Source organism: Mauremys mutica, chromosome 9 (genome assembly GCF_020497125.1).
Source record: "Mauremys mutica isolate MM-2020 ecotype Southern chromosome 9, ASM2049712v1, whole genome shotgun sequence".
NCBI lineage: Eukaryota > Metazoa > Chordata > Testudines > Geoemydidae > Mauremys > Mauremys mutica.
The window spans coordinates 25,522,737-25,542,654 of NC_059080.1; the positions used below are offsets into that span (position 1 = coordinate 25,522,737).

Genomic DNA, 19,918 nt, shown 5'->3' on the forward strand with positions numbered 1-19,918 from the left:
TCTTTAAACAGCGGGATGTGGCTTTGGAAAGATGAGGGCACAGATCTCTTTCACCATGGTTAAAAGGATTAATCTTTGGACTAGTAGATATGTGAAATGTTCAATCTTGATACCTTGCTACTTTTCAGAGTAGAACAGAACTTTAAAAATGTCTGACACTACAGTGGGCCTTTTCCTCCTATCCCGAGTAAAAGGAAAGAATATCAGCATTTTCTTGTAACTTTTGAAAGATCAGAAAAGTTAACAATGTTGAACAAAGATGGAAGTTTAGACAAAGGACTGTCTTATGTTGTACCGGAGGAGTCTCATGACTATATGATTGCACCAGCTAAAATATCCAACTTCTCCTGCTGGAGATGAACAGATGCAAACCCCAGAGACTCAGAAGCTCCCAAAGCTGCTAATAATGTATTTTTTTTCATGTCAGAAGTATTTTTGTGTTTGTGGAAAGATCCACTTGCACAGCCCCAGCATCTCTCTCTGCCGTGCTTGGAACAGATGTGCGTGTTGTAATATAGACTGTGAACATTGACATCCCATATGGTTCTCATTCCCCTCATTCGTCTTTGAAGCTAATTGGTTCCATCCATTTCAAATGTGTTTGGCTCACCACAGTTATTTGTACTTTCACTCTGTTTATAGTTCTAATGGTGTGATATATATATATATATATATATATATATATATATATATATATATATATATATATATAACATGAAATAAACTCTCATGACTCAAAAGTCTGAAGAGACAGATACACAACACTCAAATTCCATTCTGATTTTTTTAATTTTAATTATGTTCTCTGCCAGCTCTTCCTTTGCTTCTCGGAATGCTATAGCTAGGCTCTTTAGTGATAGCTGGTATGGTCATTGCTAATTCTATAGTGTGTGTAATTATGGAGTTCAGAGAATAAAAAATGGGAAGCCTGCAGGACAGTGTGGACATGCACCTCTGTCTCTCCCTCTCTTTTTTTTCTCTCTGGGACAATGGAGGAAATTTTGCAATGCAGCTGTCTGCACTGTACCTGACCTTTTTGTTTCTTCAGAACCCTTTCATGTTTCTGTAGTGAAGTGTCTTTCTCCTGGATCTGAATGATTTGTTGGACAGCTTTATAATGTTAGTGAAAATCGTATTCTTTGTTTTAATATCTTTAGTATGTAAAATTGCTAGAGCTGGCCAGAAAATAAAAAGCCCTTTCCACAAAAAAAATTGTGGTTTTGAAAAAAAATTGTCCCAGATTGGGACAAAAATAAAAACCACAACTTTTTTTTTTTTATCAGCCAGGATTACGAGAAAAAAATCTGTATTAGGGAAACCCAAACAGAATTTGTGACTTCCCAGCTGCCAGCCTAAAAGGATCTTGTTAATTTCAATAGTGAAATTGAATAGAGCCTTTCAGCCCAGCAGCCAGAGAGGCACAGTATGGGATGTTCAGCCTCCTCCCAGCCCCAGGGCCAGAGAAGCAGAAAGCTGAGATGCTCAGTACGTTCGGAGCTGGGGAGAGGTAGGGAGGTTAAGTGCCTGGGTTCTCTGCCGCTCTAGCCCCAGTTCTGGGGGAGAGGCTGAAGGGAGGTAGAAGTCAGGTGAGCAGCCAGGGAGCAATAATTTCAGTTTTCCATTGAATTTTTTTCCAAAGCTGAAATTATTCTGCAGTAAATTTTGGTTTGGGGCTAGCAGATACTTTCTGGGGTTCTTCTCTCAGCTTTCTTCATCGTCAGAGGTAAAATTATTATTATTTATTCCTTTGTCCATGTGCCCCAGTCAGCTTGTTCTACCATTGCTGATCCCAGATGGCTTCCTTTCCCTCTCTCCACCCCAGAGAAATACTATAGTTCCCTTCATATATGGCTCAATTCAGCAAGCTGCAGAGCACGAAGACCCTAATCCAGCAAAGCATGCACCTGCTTAATAAGCAGACAAGCAGTGATGTCAAAGGAGGCATTTACAAGTTTCTGAAAGTTACTCTTTTCCCCCCACTACTGTAACAGAGACTGGGGTTCAGTGACTAAAAAGGAGGTTGCATTATGTTCTTTAAAATCTGGTATCTGAAGAGGATTTTACTAAATATTAGGCCAAGCATTAGAGAAAAATAAACTTGTATGAACTATATTCAATGGAGTTTTGAAATCAGAGTAGGTGCCTCATGAATTGCTAACATTTTACAGCTGGCCGAATTAGGGTAACTTCCAGTATTGTAGAAAAAGTGCCGGCTTTTCCCCACCACAACTTGTAGGTGCAACTCATTTGTTCCGTCCTTCCCTTCCCCGAAGATGAGAAAGGTGCAAAAGAGTTGTTATTGAGTGATGTATTTACTTCTCTCAGTACATGATCTCCGTTTAGAGAAGAATTCAGTACTATATCACTGTTCAAATCAGGGTTCTGTGGGATTTGGCCAGTGAGCCCTTGGACTTTATTTGAGAAGAGAACAAGGAGATCCCTGCAGTTAGACAGCACTAAATTGTGATCAATATTCAAGTGTAAGTGTGTCTTTTAAATGGACACTGTCACCTTAATAATCAAATTTTAACTAAAAATTAAAGAAAATACTGTGTTTTCTCAATGTTTACTTTGTGTATTTGACAATACTACTTATGATCAGTTACAATGTTTCCCCTGTTTAACCAAGTACATTTCCACGTGTGTGGGGGAATTTCATGAAACTTGACAGGGCAGATTTAGTACACAAAACTGCTATTAACTCACTTTTTAAATTTGATTAGACTTCAGGTTGATCACATTTAGGAGCCTAAGTCCCATTTTCATAAGTGCGTTAGAAGTAGAGCTGTACAAAACTCAGAATTTCCAATTAATGGGAAATTAAAACATTTCAAAATTTATCACTGCAAATTGGTACGAGTTGTGCATATGATGCACCATGTAATGTAAAAATAATGAAAGTAATAAAAATAAAAAAGCAAAATGAATTTTCAAAATTCTAATATGAAATTTTCCATCACTAAAAATGATTTGTTTAGATGTGATTTTTTTCCCCTGTGAAATTTTTGTCAAAATTGATACAATTTTGCAAAAAAAAAAAAAATTGAATTTTTTTTTTTCTAATGAAAGAATGTTCAGACAAAAGTTTTGCAACTGGTACTACTTTAGAGTCAAGCCTCCACTGAAACTCAATTAAATGTAGGTGCTTTTGAAAATGTTACTCTTGTCTTTTTCTTCACATTCATAATAAGCTGTCATTAACACTTATTATCATCAGTACACTGTCAAAAACCCTTAATTTTGAGAGTTCATAACTGAAAATTTCCTTCAGTTGAAAAGTGGTCATTAATTATATATTTATTGTAATAACAAAAATTTGGAAAATAAAGCATATGCAACTATAATTATTAAGAGGGATGAAATTCAGCTTGAATGATATTGTGTTGTCACTTTTAAATGTAATTCTGTAGTATTAATTTGACATGTCATTTTACTTTTGTAAGCATTCCTGAATTATGATATAAAATGCTTCTGTTGCTAGAATGTTAATGACTCTGACAAACCAGTTTTCTGGAAAGAACTTGCCTATGAAGTTTGCTTGTCCTTTCTTTTTTGGCTTCAGTGCACTTCAGTTTATTATCCATTTTATTCCTTTTTTGCCCAAGAAAGAGGAATGGAGATAACAAGGAGAGGGACTCTTTGAGAAAATCATTTTGTTTGTGTTGCCAGCTTTTTCTCTTTTCTTTCTCCAATCAAAACTCAGTTTTGCTTTATTTTTATTATGTTCTTATTTAGAATTTGTTGGACTTACCTTGCTATTCCCATGAGATTCTCTTTATGGAAGAAATGAAATTAAATAAATAGCATCATCTGCAAATCTTTAACTCTTGTGAAAGTTCTGAAGCCAGACAGTTGTTCATTAAAGTCCTTAACTTTTATCATTAGCAAAGTATAATTAGTGTTATGGCCCTGATTCAGCTGGGTACCTTAGCACATGGTTAATCTGCATCATGTAAGAGCCCCGTTGAAGTCCAGGCACCTGCTTACGTACCTTAGTGAGTTGGGGCCTGGAGGAGCATATGTTGAGCCTATAGGTTCAATGGGCATATTACCTGTCTCAGTGGCATAGCTAGGAAAACTGGGTTGGCCCTGGCTTTCGAGTGGGTGGGCAATGATGGGGGGTGACAGGAAGGGGCACGGAAGGGATCGGGTGTCCTGGGCAGGGGGGCAGGAGGGATTCCCCCCCTTACTGCTCAGCAGCCACCATGAGGTAGAAGGGGTCCCCGCCAGGGCTCGAGCTCCGCCCACCCCTCGTGACCCCAGCTTGGTCTCCGTCAGCCCAGCTGAGCCCTGATGGGGGTCAGGGCTCAGGGGAGAGGGCTGGGTGACTGCCCCCCTAAGAACTCCCAACTCCCAACCCCGCTGCTCCTTGTCCCCTGTGTACCCCGTCCTGGGACCCCTGCCCCCAACTGCCCCCCAGGACCCCACCCCCATCTAAGCCTCCCTGTTCCTTGTCCTCAGACTTGACCCTATCCCCTACCTGTCCCCTGACTGCCCCGACCCTTATCCACACCCTCATCCCCAAACAGACCCCCAGGACTCCCATGCCCCATCCAACCGCTCCCTGCCCCCTGACAGGACCCCCAGAACTCCCGACCCATCCAACCCCCCCCGACTCCCTGCCTGCGCCAACCCCTCTCCACACTCCTGCCTCCTGACAGGACCCCCAGATCTCCCAACTCATACAACCCCCCCAGCTCCTTGTCCCTTGACCACTCCCTCCAGAGACTCCCCACCCTAACTGCCCCCCCCGGACCCTCCTTGCTCCCGGTCCCCTGACTGATCTGACCCCTATCCACCCCTTGCCCCTCACAAACCCCAGGACTCCCATGCCCCATCCAACCCCCACTGCTCCCTGACTGCCCCCTCTAGAGACCCCCGCCCCCTCCGGGACCCACCTCCCCATCCAACCCACCCTGCTCCCTGTCCCCTAACTGCCCCCACCCCTTATCCAACCCCCCCAGCCCTGGGCCCTTTACCTTGAGGCTCCACGCAGAGCCAGACACGCTGCCCCGCGGGAGAGCACAGCCCCGGCCCTCAGAGCGCTGTGCGTGGCAGCGGCAGAGCTCCAGTTGAGCAGGGAGCGTATCTGCCTCCCCGCGGAGCCAAACACTGCCCCATGGGAGCGCGCAGCCCCGACCCCCAGAGTGCTGCACGCGGCGGCAGGGCTCCAGGGGAGGGGAGAAGGCAGGGGAGGGGCCGGCAGCTTGCTGCGTTCGGCCCGGCGCTCCGTCTCCTGAGCGCAAACCCCGCGGCTTGCCGTGCCGGGAGAGTGGGGCCATTTGCCCACCCCATGTGCACGGCTATGCTTCTGCTCCCTGCTCCCACGGGGGGAGCAGAGGGCGAGGCTGGGCAGGATTTTTAATGGCATGCTGGAATCTTCGGCCCGCGTGCCATAGGTTGCCGACCCCTGAGTTAGATAGTTGTTACAAGCTTCCTTTTCTAGAGATTTTTTTGTTATTTGACCCAGGAATGCCAAGCTTCCCGGTACCTTTCCTGCCATGAGGCTATTCCAATCAGTCACTGGCATTCCAAGTGCTTCCGCTGTCTGGGTAATACTTGTATCCCCAGTAAGTGCAATATCTGCGTGTCCTTCAAGGGTAGATCTCAGAAAAATAGGGAGATGGAGTAAGCTTTACAATCTGCTTCAGATCCAGGGGCAGAGAAGCCCCTCTACATTGATCTCCCAGTACCACTAGTGTTCCATCCATGTTAAAGTCTCAGTCACCAGCAACCACTAGAGATCTAGGGAATACTGGAGGATCGAGTATATCTATGGTACTGAAGTCCTCAAAAACATCTTCCTCTAAGAGAATGAGGTAAGGAGTACATCCTCAAGAAGTTGCCAAAGCACAAGAAGGCTACATAGACCTCAAGTCCCAAGGGGAGTTCCATGCAGGCACCGAGTGGTGTCAGTACTGCAACAGTGAAGAAGAGCCAGTCATCTAAGACAGACTTGGTACCGAGTTCGGGTACCTGTACCCAGAGCATCAGAGACACTGTTGAGAAGAGTCCTAAGCCCGTTCCCAAACAACACTTGGTAACAGTAACACAAAAGTCAACTATACCAAAGACGTATAGTAAAGATGGGATTAGAGCCAACTCACTCTCATGCCAAGTGCTTGGTACCAGCTGCATTGGTACCAAAGCTGTCCTCCACAGGTTCTCAATTGACCCCATCTTTGATACCCATCAATACCGCAAGAATTTAGATACCCTAAGGAACTGATAGTACCTTTGGGGCTGGAGTCTTTTCCTCAGCCAGTCTCCAGTTTCATATCTCAAACTACCTAGCGCTTATGACCAAATATGACTTTTTGATCTATGGGCAGATGGTGGATATTGCACATAAACTACCTTAGCAGCATCATGCCTGCTTCCAAGCTTCTCTACCTGTTTGTTGTACCATTGCCTCTAATTGTATTATTAAAACAATGAAAAGTCAATACCAGTGCTAACTTGGGGGTGGTCTGGGTGCCATCTTCACATTTAAAAGTTGCAAGGAAAAATACTTGCAAACATTTACCCAAGGTTCCTTCCCCAGTCATCTGGCTCATCCATTGGCAGCACTGGCTAGATTACAGTGGAGTCTCAAACAGGTCCTGGTTCATGGCATATCTGGACTCTCTCTCTCTCTCCTGTCCCCACCCCACATTTCCTTTCTCCTCCTCCTCCTTCTTGCTGTTCATGGCAGGGGTTTCTTTAATACGGTTGGGCCACATCTTAATAGAGTTTCTCATGGACACCATCCATTGCGATTACACAGGCCAGCTTCACTCACACTGTCAATCACATAACTTCCCTGTGGAAAGTACAATTACTGACATGAACAAGTAATATTAGGAATTTATATATGCATTTTCAGCGTTTTTATTGCATAATAGCAGCTGGAAACAAGGAGGAGACCAAGCACCATGTGACCAGCCATTTTTTCACAAATCATCATCAAATGTTCCACAGACAACAATCTGGGAGCCACTGCTTCAGTAATTTACAATAGACAAAATTCCTTCATCTTTCAGAGGAGCAGGTGAAAGCACACCAATGTACAAAAAGACTGAGCTACATTAGATCACTGGTTTCTCTACAGGTGCTGGAAAATCTAATAAAGAGCTTAGCAAAAAAGGTTTTCATTTCATGGTTTCTCAAAGCTTGCAAAGTGCTAGCTCTGGTTTCCCTTTGGCAAAAGTGAATATAGTAAACCAAGCTTTTAGTGGAGCGTTTTGTGAAGGGTTTAACACTGGCTGGGAGGGGAATATGGTTTTAATTACTTAGCTCTAAAGAAGGTTCAACCTGTCTGCACAATGGGGAAACTATTATTGGAACTCCTCAAATGTTTAGAAACAAGGGATGTGGGGAAGAGTAGGTGAGGCCGGGAATGTGAAGTCTGTGGAGTGCAAGATGGTGTTTAAGAATCAGGCCAGCACTTACATACCTGACTAGGTGAAAGTTCTTGAACGTATAAGTTCAAAGGAGTTCTTAAGATTGTTTTCTTTACAAAGTCATTCGCGAGAAATTAATCCTGTGATCTTACTGACAGCTGAAAATGTTGACACTCCCTTTAAGTGTCCATTACGTTAAATTAAATTACAATGGAAATTCATATGTCACGCACATGGGTCATAAATGAATACATTATGACTATGCAGTTATAGTGATGACCAAATTCATTCTGAGAGGGAGCACTTAAAAATTAAACTTCTTATCAGTCACTTTTTTTTTAAAAGAGCTTCAACCAAACCTCAACAGTTGTGCTGCAGTTTTGTGTACCAATCTTTTGCATGCACATGGCCCCACTTTTACACATAGAAATTCTCGAGATGTATGATCAAAACCTATGTGCAAATTTGTGGGCAGTTTAGAGGTTGAGGTGAAAATTTGACTATATGTGTTAATAGAACCATGACTCCAGGGATGAAAAGTATTTTCCATCATAGAATTGCTGTAGTCCAGAAACAGATGGTAAAAGGAAAGAGAAATTCTGTTAGAAATTTTCACCAAAATTCACTATACTGAGTTCTGATATCAACCATCATAGTTACAGATCATCAGTTTGAGAGAAGGCAACACAGTAGAAGATTTCACATAAGTGCCTGGGTCTAACAGATCATTTGATCATAGGCCTATGCTTTCCACAGCATTGGCTTACCTTGCTATTTTGTTTTTGCGCCGAATCACATTCCAGCCACCTTCTTCATTTTTTTGTTATTGAGGGAATGCTTACTGTGAATTTCAGTATCTTTCTTTTCTCTTTGTAGGTCCAAGTTCAGTTAAAAACAAGAAAAAGGGTAAGTTAAAAATCTAATTTAATTTACTTGCTCACTGCAGTGACTTTTCTCTAGCAAATGAGAAGCTACTTTTGCCTGTGAACTTTCCTGATGAATATGAATACCGGACAAGTGGCATTTTTACTCTTATCAGTCTAGGTATACCTTGCCTCATATATAATTTCCACTTCTGTTGTAGTGATTGCAACATTGAGCAGGTTCATATTTAGAAAGATAGACATTTACTAATTTTTCCCCCTAAAAGCTGGCACATCAGTATTCAGAGGAGGCAGTGTAGGGGATGCAGTTGTAATTAGCTGCATAGTATACAAATAATTCCCAAGCTTTCATATTTGTAAATGCAGTTGGCTGGGTCATCATGGGTCAACCTATCATTGGTTGCTTGTCCTTCATCATGTCATTTTCACTAAAATGATTTTCAGCATAATCTCTGATTCTTAAAGTTTAGTCGGCAATCAGCCTAACTTTTTAGCAAGCATGTCTTTAGTGATATGAGCCAAAGTCCATTGACTTCAGGGCTTTGGATCAGACTCTAATACCACATCCTTCAAGCTATTCAAAGTGTTCAGTAATTTATTTTAAAAATGCTTATTAAAGAGTTTATTTTATATTAATAAGGTAATTTAGCACATTAGCCCAGTTGAGCTGCAGTGGTATATAGTACCTGAGAGCTGCTATTTTGCAGCCCTCTTTTGAAGTATTTATGTTTCTGCACAGACTTTTTGTTAGGAAGCTAACAAATCAAAACACCTCAATTGCCTACCAGACTCCCTCTCAAAGGTTTGATGTCAGGAAACTGGTTTCAAAGAAGCAGTGCCATCCTACCTACTGTTACTCTTTCCTTTGCAACCCTTGAAGTATCCTATTTATGTATTCTGTAAACGCTTGTGTATGTTTACAGAACGTTGTAAGTTTGAAAAAAAAATTGCTGTGTGCAGTGCTTGCGTTCCTCCAGATGTAGCCCACATGCTTGAAAGAGAGTGCAGTACTGATCTAGGATGTGATTCAGCAAAGCATTATTCATGCATTTAAATTAAGCATATGCTTAAGTCCATCCCTGTTCACCAAATAACTTGTACGTGTCCTTAATGTTAAACATATGTGTAAGTGTTTGCTGAATAAGAACGGAGGTAAGCATGTGCTTAAAATAGAGTGACCACCCATCCCTAATTGTATGGGACAGTCTCAAAATGTACATTTCAAGTCCCAGTCCTGGGCTGAATGACTTTGGGACAGCATTTGTCCCGGATTCCCTGTGGCACTGCTCCCTGCCTGCCTGAGGCTCAGGGCAGCTCCAGCCTCTTCCCAGTATGGGGGAGGAGCTGTGGTGGGCCTTCGTCCCCACTCGCCATAAGGCCCCGCCCCCCTGTCATTGTGGACAAACAATCTGAAACTGGCTGATGCTGGCTACAGTTGGGAACTCTGTCTATGTTTTCTATGAAAGGCACCCTAAATATTATATTTTCTAAAGACCTAGTTTTAAAAAAAAATCTGAAAACTTAATCCCTCTCATGTAGGATCAGTAGAACTAAGACATGTACTTTTTCATAAAATAATTTAAATCAAATTTCTGCTTTAAAAATACTACAGTCTAGTTTTTAATTTTCTTATGACTCAAAATACAAGAGCAGGCCCAGGGAACATGGGGGAGAGAATGAGAGAATTCTGGTATTTTATAAAAGTAGTCAGCTCTCAGTTCTGTATACTAACATGTACAAGGAGTGGTGACTGTCTAACTTCCATTTCAGATAGAGACAAGAAATGAACTTTTGCGCCACCTAAAGAAAGAAAAAAACCTGCATGTTTCATCAAACAACTCAGGAAAGGCACTGTGATCAGTTGTAGGTAGCTAGCACAGCAGCTCTGATTCTAGGCATCCTTGTTAACTGCTAGGTATGTGCTTAGAACATACCAAAGGGGGGAAGCCCTTCCAACTTTGTGCTCACCAAAAATAATGAGATTATTTCATTTTGCACCATGACATTGATAGACGGAAGTGCAGTAACTTCCTCAGGCCTGGTCTACACTACGCGTTTAAACCAAATTTAGCAGCGTTAAACCGATTTAACCCTGCACCCGTCCACACAACGAGACCCTTTATATAGATATAAAGGGCTCTTTAAACCGATTTCTGTACTCCTCCCCGACGAGAGGAGTAGTGCTGAAATCGGTATTGCCATGTCGGATTAGGGTTGGTGTGGCTGCAAATCGACGGTATTGGCCTCCGGGCGGTATCCCACAGTGCACCATTGTGACCGCTCAGGAAAGCAATCTAAACTCAGATGCACTGGCCAGGTTGACAGGAAAAGCCCCGCGAACTTTTGAATTTCATTTCCTGTTTGCCCAGCTTGGAGCTCTGATCAGCACAGGCGGTGATGCAGTCCCAAATCCAAAAAGAGCTCCAGCATGGACCGTACGGGAGATACTGGATCTGAGCGCTGTATCGGGAGACAAATCTGTTCTATGAGAGCTCCGTTACAGAAGACGAAATGCCAAAGCATTTGAAAAAATCTCCAGGCTATGATAGACAGAGGCCACAGCAGGGACTCAACACAGTGCTGTGTGACAAGCGTAACAGAAAGCCAAAGAATCAAATGGACGCTCATGGAGGGAGGGAGGGGGTACTGAGGACTCCAGCTATTCCACAGTCCCCGCAGTCTCCGAAAAGCATTTGCATTCTTGGCTGAGCTCCCAATGCCTGAAGGGTCAAAAACATTTTCCTAGGTGTTTCAGGGTATATGTAATCAATTTACACCCTTCCTCCCCGCCCCCGAAAGAAAAGGGAAAAAAACGGAGGAAGGATTGAGTGACGACATTTACCCAGAATCACCCGCGACACTGTTTTTGCATTGGGATCTCAACCCAGAATTCCAGTGGGCGGGGGAGACTGCGGGAACTATGGGATAGCTACGGGATAGCTACCCACAGCGCAACGCTCCAGAAATCGACGCTAGCCACGGTACATGGACGCACACCACCGAATTAATGTGCTTAGTGTGGCCGCGTGCACTCGACTTTATACAATCTGTTTTACAAAACCGGTTTATGTAAAATCAGAATAATCCCTTAGTGTAGACATACCCTTAGAAACAATTCTAGTAGTCTTTATTTCCTGTCCTAAACTACTGTTGTGGTCTGATTAACAGTTGTTTATATTCTATCCCAGAGATGGCTGCATTTCCTTGTTAGGTAAAGTATCAGAGGGGTAGCCGTGTTAGTCTGGATCTGTAAAAGCAGCAAAGAATCCTGTGGCACCTTATAGACTAACAGACGTTTTTGAGCATGAGCTTTCATGGGTGAATACCCACTTCGTCGGATGCAAGTAGTGGAAATTTCCAGGGCCAGGTATATATAAGCAAGCAAGAAGCAGGCTAGAGATAACGAGGTTAGTTCAATCAGGGAGGATGAGGCCCTGTTCTAGCAGTTGAGGTGTGAAAACCAAGGGAGGAGAAACTGTTTCTGTAGTTGGCAAGCCATTCACAGTCTTTATTTAATCCTGATCTTATGGTGTCAAATTTGCAGATGAACTGAAGCTCAGTAGTTTCTCTTTGAAGTCTGGTCCTGAAGTTTTTTTGCTGCAGGATGGCCACCTTAAGATCTGCTATTGTGTGGCCAGGGAGGTTGAAGTGTTCTCCTAAAGGTTTTTGTATATTGCCATTCCTAATATCTGATTTGTGTCCATTTATCCTTTTCCGTAGAGACTGTCCAGTTTGGCCGATGTACATAGCAGAGGGGCATTGCTGGAATATGATGGCGTATATTACATTGTTGGACGTGCAGGTGAATGAACTGGTGATGGTGTGACTGATCTGGTTAGGTCCTGTGATGGTGTCGCTGGTATAGATATGTGGGCAGAGTTGCCATCGAGGTTTGTTGCATGGATTGGTTCCTGAGCTAGAGTTACTATGGTGCGGTGTGCAGTTACTGGTGAGAATATGCTTCAGGTTGGCATGTTGTCTGTGGGCGAGGACTGGCCTGCCACCCCAGGCCTGTGAAAGTGTGGGATCATTGTCCAGGATGGGTCGTAGATCCCTGATGATGCGTTGGTGGGGTTTTAGCTGGGGACTGTATGTGATGGCCAGTGGAGCATATTCTCACCAGCCACACCATCACCAGTTCATTCACCTGCACGTCCACCAATGTAATATACGCCATCATATGCCAGCAATGCCCCTCTGCTATGTACATCGGCCAAACTGGACAGTCTCTACGGAAAAGCATAAATGGACACAAATCAGATATTAGGAATGGCAATATACAAAAACCTGTAGGAGAACACTTCAACCTCCCTGGCCACACAATAGCAGATCTTAAGGTGGCCATCCTGCAGCAAAAAAACTTCAGGACCAGACTTCAAAGAGAAACTGCTGAGCTTCAGTTCATCTGCAAATTTGACACCATCAGATCAGGATTAAATAAAGACTGTGAATGGCTTGCCAACTACAGAACCAGTTTCTCCTCCCTTGGTTTTCACACCTTAACTGCTAGAACAGGGCCTCATCCTCCCTGATTGATCTAACCTCGTTATCTCTAGCTTGCTTCTTGCTTGCATATATATACCTGGCCCTGGAAATTTCCACTACTTGCATCCGACGAAGTGGGTATTCACCCATGAAAGCTCATGCTCCAAAACGTCTGTTAGTCTATAAGGTGCCACAGGATTCTTTGCTGTTTTTGTTGGGTAAAGAGATTCCTATAAGCTTGTAAGCCTCTTTAAAATAAGAGTTGCTATAAAAATATAAGATTTAAAAAAAAAACTTCATTAAAAGAAAATTGTTTACATCAAACTCTGAAAAGTTAGGAGATGCCAGAATTAAAGTTGCACAGCCAGCCATAGTTAGGTCCCCTTGTATACATGCATTCTGATGGTTTTTACTTATTCCTTTTTTATTTTATTGCAACCACTGCCTCATCCAATGTGCAGGTTGGACAGTGCTCAGGGAATGAGACAGCTGTTCAGTATTGGTATCCTCATCATGCTGCTAGTAGCCCCTGCCTTGTTTACTGCACATCTTCCAAAGCCTGCAACTAATACTAAATCATTCATTGCCTCTGCCTTTTTTCTAAAGCACTTATTACAATAGTATCTGAATGCCTGGCAAACATTCATGAATTTATCTCCAGTGCAGTATTAGAGAGCATTATTATCTCTATGTTATAGATGGGGAAACTGAGGGGGGAAAGACTTACCTGAGGCCACACAGTGAATCAGTGGTAGAGCAAGAATTAGAACTCAGACTAGCTTGATTCCCAACCCTCTGTTCCTTCCTATAGACCACACTACCTTACTGGAAGAGTTGTTGAATATCCATAGCTCCTGTTGACTTGACTTGTAATTGTGTGTGTTCCGTTTTTCTGTACATCAAGCCCCCAGATGTCTCAAGTTGGACACTCAGAAAATGAGGGATATGCAACTAACTAGCAGCCACATGCCAGACTTTTGGTTTAAGTGACTTACTCGGTACCACATAGGAAGACTGTGGATGGAATTAGTTTGTTTGGCATTCACCTACCTTAATCACAAGACCATCTCCTCTCTCCCTTCAATCCCCTACCTTATTCACTGCACACCCTTCAACTTCTGCAACAAAGGAACCTGCAGTCAGCCTCGTTCAATCACACAATTCTGATTCATCCCCAGAGCCCATCCAGCTTGTGCACTGAATGAGACATAGGTCCTGTGGATAAAAATAGAGCTGGTCAAAAATTTTATGACAGAAGTTGTCTACCAGAAAATACTGACTTGATGAAATTGAAACATTTCACAGAATTTTAATAGGATATTATCTAAATGTTTCATTTTAACTTTGTCATTTTTACTTTCATGTTATAATTTTATCGTCAAAATGTTTGACCTTATTGAAACAAACTATTTTAAGAATATTTTGTTTTATGAAAAAAAATTGAGATTTTGACTTTTTGTCCTGATTTGGGACAAAACCAAATTTTGAAATCTCTTAATTTCCCTCAGATTGGAAATTTTGAAGTTCAGTCATCTCTACATATGCACAAAGAGACTGAATTAACGTTCAACGGGCAATGTAATTTCCTATGTTTTAAAAAACATAAACACAAGTTATATTATGTACAACTGTAACAACCACCATACACGCATACAATCTTGGGGGGTATAAATCTAGATGAGCCCTTAGCAGGTCTTGAGCTATAGGACTAACTACATTAGCAGGCATCAGGAGAAGGCTGTTATTATGGGGGGAAGTGGCCCACCTAGGTTCAGGGGGTACTTGGAGAGCCCAGCCAGTGCTCTCTGTTCTCTTATCTCTAAATGATCAAAAGCTTCTTCTACATGCAGTGTCCCCAGACTGTGGATGGGCTATTTGGACCATGTTCTTCAAGGAAGTATTTTGAAGCCTGTATTTTTTTTTTCTAAATGTACCCTAGTCAACCAGCCTGCCTTTCCAGAGCAAATCTGCAAATCTAGAGCACCCAAATTTCATGCTCAGTGCATGTCCCACATATTAACACAATACAACAGGATTTCCAAGCAGGCAGTTGAACTGGATCTTTATGATAGGAGGTTCAGCTCCATGTTCGTCTGAGGATTCTTGCTCCAGAACAATAGATTCCCTCTCTCCTCTTCAGTCTAGATTACAGAACAGCCTTGTAGAATGTTTAGTCCTAATTTAAAAATATTTATATACATCCCAAGGAATCTGTTAGATAAGGGGCTTGCTTCATGTTCAATTTCTCTCTTCATACGGTAAGCCCTGCTGAACCCACCTTGTTCTACCCAACAAGGGCAAGTGCAATCACCTGATGAAAGGGCCAACCACTGGTCACTATCTGTCATCAGATCCAGATTGTCTCACACCATAACATCACATTCTGGACTGAATCACAAAATCTGAGCTAGCTGTTTGATCTTGCTTTTAGCTTATCTCTCACCAGCTCCAACAAGGCTGACTGCTGGAATAGAATGTGAGAACATGATCCTGGCTCTTCCTTTTTCTCACTCTCTAGGAAGCTACCTGCTGTTCTCTTATGGGAGGGTACAGGGAAGCCAACTCAGAGCTTTTTAGTGCCATGCTCAGTAGGCAGAGGACCTAACACACTATCTTGTGTTTTTCAGGTAAAAAGGCTGGTCCTCCAGGGCCCAATGGTCCTCAAGGGCCACCAGGACCTCCTGGACCCCAGGGGCCCCCAGGAATCCCAGGGATCCCTGGAATTCCAGGCACAACTGTAATGGGACCTCCTGGTCCTCCTGGTCCTCCTGGCCCCCAGGGACCACCTGGGCTTCAGGGCCCTTCAGGTAGGTGTTTATTTCAATCCTAATTGGACAGATGCTTTGCAGACCCAGTGATGAGGGGAAATACCATGGTGATGAGAATGGCATAAAAACTGAATAGAACATACCCAGAGACCTCTCCTTCAGTTCTAACCTGAGGCAGTGGGGCTGCACTGTTGTTATAACAATATATGAAGGTTCATTTTCTAAGTGCCATGTACAATCTCTCATCAGGATGCAGACGCTAGTACTCCTAACTAGAACTGGAGAGGGAGGAAAAAGAGGTTAAAAACCCTCTTTGTCCTTACCAGCTCAATTGGACAGGTTGGAGATGGGCTACTACGTCTGCCCCAGCTAGCCTAACTAGCGCTGCTCCACTGACTAGTACTATGCAGTGCATAGATAAGCCTGGCTTTTCACAGACAAATAAGACCTGATCCCTGCCCCAAAGAACTTAGACTAAGTTTCAGCATAACACAGTGAGTGATAACAAACAATGAAGGCAAGAGGATCATGTGGTTGTTCTGGTTTGCTATAGGTTCCACACTGTTTACATTTATTCTATTTGCAAGAAAAAGATGCTACTTAAATTCCCTATCCATAGTCATTCCACTGGGTGAGAGTAGCAGTGAACTTCCAGGAGCTATTATCCTGACATGACCTGCTATGGGACTGGGACTAGCACTATGGCTAAACAGAGCAGCCAAAGGAAACTGGGTTAATATCTACATATAGCTATGTGTTATCAGTTACTTCTGTCTCTCTTTGAGAAGCAGCATTGTCTAGTGGTTGAAGCATGGGACTGAAAAACTGGGTACTGTTACTTCAATTCCCTGTAAGGTCTTAAGTCATTTCCTTTCTCTTTGCCTCAATTTCTCAATTTGTAAAATGGGTGTAACACTTGTCTACATCACAGGGGGCGCTGAAGCTTCATTTTTGTCTGTAAAGCTCTTTGCAGATTTCTAAGCATTCTCTCTGAAGATGTCAAAGTATTTGTTCCCATTAACCTCCCAGTGAGCCTGAATTTCATTGGTACTGAAGTATACAATCAGCTGTAACTCCTATGTATGAGTTGTCAGATGGATTGGTTTGAGGCTGCCCTGCTTGTAATATTGGTCAACAAGCTAATCTGTCCTAATCCACATATCTGATGTGGTAAACCATTGGGAAGGACATGACTGGATCAGAAAAGCTGCTGTCTGAGACAATTGTTAGGTTAGTCTCAGAGTAATCACAGGCAGCAAGTCTCACCTGGTTCACATGAAAATATTTTTTCCTGCACTTCCCATTTTCACTTCACTGTCCCTATATATTGTTTTAATTCATTTTCTGAGATAACAGAACACTGAAACTTCCTTCCTGAAGACAGACACGGTTTATTACCCTTTCCCTCATGGTGCTTTCAGAGAAAACTGACTGGCTTTCAGTCTGTATACTAGGAGTGGCCAAAATGCAGCTCATAGACAACTTGCAATCCTTAGTTCTATAGTGCAGTCCACAGAGACCCTTATCTTTATTAAAGAGATCTGTGTCACAAAGATAACAGGTCCTATTGTGTGGTCTGGCTGCTCAGAATGAGTTGGAGCATTGCAGTATGGAACCTGTAGTCTTTGGAGGATGCACCCCCATAATCAAGATGAGGGTTGCTGCAATTTGTTCTATTTAATGAAAACAGGTTGAATAAAGTTTGGGGACTCCTGATTTGTCAGATAAAATTGCAAACCAAGAGGAAAGATGGAATGCAGCATTTCCAATTAGGAGACCTGTTAATTGTTAAGCTCAATGTCACTCGTTGTCTTTCTTCCTTCCCACTGAAGATGTGGTCCCATTAGGAAAACCCGTTTTTTACTCAATAGGAGATTTGCTACATCTGATTTTGCAGAAGTTTCTCAAGTGCCATCATTATTTTGTGGATATTATATTTTGCAGGTGCCACAGACAAAGCTGGCTCCAGGGAGACACAGGTTGGTTGATTCTGTCTTAGGGGGAAATGTCAGTTGAGTTGGCTAGATTTTAAATTTTACAAGGGTACATTTTCTAAATGTTCATTTTGTGGTAACTTTCCTGAATAAATGAACATCTTGTGCTAAATTATTGTTACACTCACATAAATACCAGAAGAAATTACCAGAGTCACCTTTACCATTGGAAATGCCAGAGGAAGCACTTGATTTGCTGCTTACTGAACAGTTTGCTACCTTTTCCTACCTTCTTAAAATACCTTAAAAAAATCTCTTGTCATTGGTTTATTTTAACCCACTCCATCTTTTACAAAAAGCATTCTTGATGTACAAGGAGTTTCAAATGTAAAAGGTAAAGACTGTATGAATTGTACTCTTTAAATAGAAATAAATGTACTCAAATCCACATTGACACAAAGAAAATAATAATGAGTCCTCTTGCCTAGTTGTGCACAGCCAGCAATATTCTGGAGGTCTACAATGACTACTTTGAACTTTATATCCTGATCATCAATTCCACAGAGAGATAAATAAGGTTATTTAGTAGAATAAAGCAGTGCATCTGGATAATTTTAACTTGCTGTACTTTTATTTGCAGCCAGCTGTGGTTCATCTGCAGGGCCAAGGGTCAGCAATTCAAGTAAAGAATGGTAAGAATGACAAGAGATTGTCAACCACTAAAAGGGTCCCATCCTGCACCCTCAATTTTGTAGCTAGGCTCTCTGTGCAGTATACTACATAGTATGAGACACTAATTCAAGTCATGGTCTTCTCAATATATTCCTCTGTTAACCTCCCTAAGTAACACTAAGACTTTCTGCTGCCTCCAGCCCCATCAATTCAACTATCTTTTATGCCTCATCCATCCTGTTCTCCACTATCCTATAACACACAAGTCTCTCCAAATAATTCTCTGTCCCAGTCCATCCTCTGCCCACTTGCTGACCTCCAAATAGATTATCTGCCTCCTCAAACCAACTGAACAATCAGTCCCCCATTCTCCCCTTCACAGACTAACCAGTCCTCTTCCCCAATCTATCTTCTGCCCTCCGTTTAGTCCTGAATGTATCCTGTGGCTGCCTCCATTTTTCAGCAATCCATCTCTGTCCACTAGCACCCTACTCCATTCTATAGCTCCCAGTCTCATCAATACATTCTCTGTCCCTATCAATTCTCTTTTCCCTTCCCAAAGTTCCCAATCAGTGGACTTTTCTACTCTTCTAACCTCCTAGATTCCAAATCAAATCTCTACCCACACTCTTCACTTTCACCTCAGCCTCCCCAAATCTCTGACCTCAAATCTATCAAACACGTTAGTCCAGCTCCATCTATCCAAAGCACCCACCCCTCAGCCAGTTGATCCTCCCATCCAACCGGTTGATGTTCTTTTCTTCCCCAAAACTTACTAAATCTTTCTCATCAACTCACCTAGCAAATTGACCCTTTCTCCCTCTACTCATCCTCAGCAAATTTGACCTTGTGTTCTCTGCCAGTACAATTGATCCTGTATGTGTTGCTGTTCCCTCCAGTAATTTTGATCCTGCAGTAAGATTGAGCTTATGCTTTCTTCCCCCATCAAAACTGATCCTATGTTCCTCTCCAATTTTCATGAAGGTTTCTTTTCTCTCTACCCAATGGAGGGTCACAAGATTCATCAGATGCCTCCTTTCTCCCTGTGGTTCAACTCCTGTGGTTGTGTTGGAAGGGGAGAAATTCTGTGATAAGTGCTCCCCTACCTGGACACAATCCAAATCACTGGAACACTGATCATATTTCCCACGTGGTATCCCAAGACACTCATAAGACCATAAGAATGGCCATCCTGGGTCAGATCAATGGTCCATCTAGCCCAATATCCTGTCTTCCAGCAGCGGCTAGTGCAAGATGCTTCAGTGGCAGCGAACAGAACAGGCAATTTATCGAGTGATCCATCCCCTGTCATCCAATCCCAGCTTCTAGCAATCAGTGGTTTAGGGATACCCAGACCAGGGGGTTGCATCTCTGATCATCTCAGCTAATAGCCATTGATGAACCTGTCATCCATGAATTTATCTAAATCTGTTTTGAACCCAGTTACACTTTTGGCCTTCACAACATCCCCTGGCAACAAATTCCACAGGTTGACTGACTGTGCATTGTGTAAAGAAATACTTCCTTTTGTTTCTTTTAAACCTGCAACCTATTAATTTCACTGAATGACCCAAGTTCTTGTGTTATGAGAAGAAGTAAATAACACTTTTTTATTTACTTTCTCCACACCAGTCATGATTTTATAGACCTCTATCATATCCCCTCTCAGTCATTTCTTTTCCAGGATGATTAGTCCCAGTCATTTTAATCTGTTCCATACCTCTAATTGTTTTTGTTGCCTTTCTCTGTACTTTTTCCAATTCTAATATCTCTTTTGAGATGGGGTAACTAGA

General features: G+C 42.5%; 1 protein-coding gene across 5 annotated transcripts in view; it reads left to right on the forward strand.

Moving 5' to 3' along the window:
• EDA (ectodysplasin A) overlaps positions 1-19,918 on the forward strand; it is a 215,302-nt gene that overhangs the window by 186,488 nt on the left and 8,896 nt on the right. For all 5 annotated transcript variants that reach the window (XM_045029917.1, XM_045029913.1, XM_045029914.1 and 2 more), the window contains 4 exons: positions 8,259-8,288; positions 15,379-15,558; positions 17,464-17,498; positions 18,094-18,145. In XM_045029917.1, the coding sequence (XP_044885852.1) occupies positions 8,259-8,288; positions 15,379-15,558; positions 17,464-17,498; positions 18,094-18,145 (297 nt within the window). The remainder of the gene's footprint in view (positions 1-8,258; positions 8,289-15,378; positions 15,559-17,463; positions 17,499-18,093; positions 18,146-19,918) is intronic.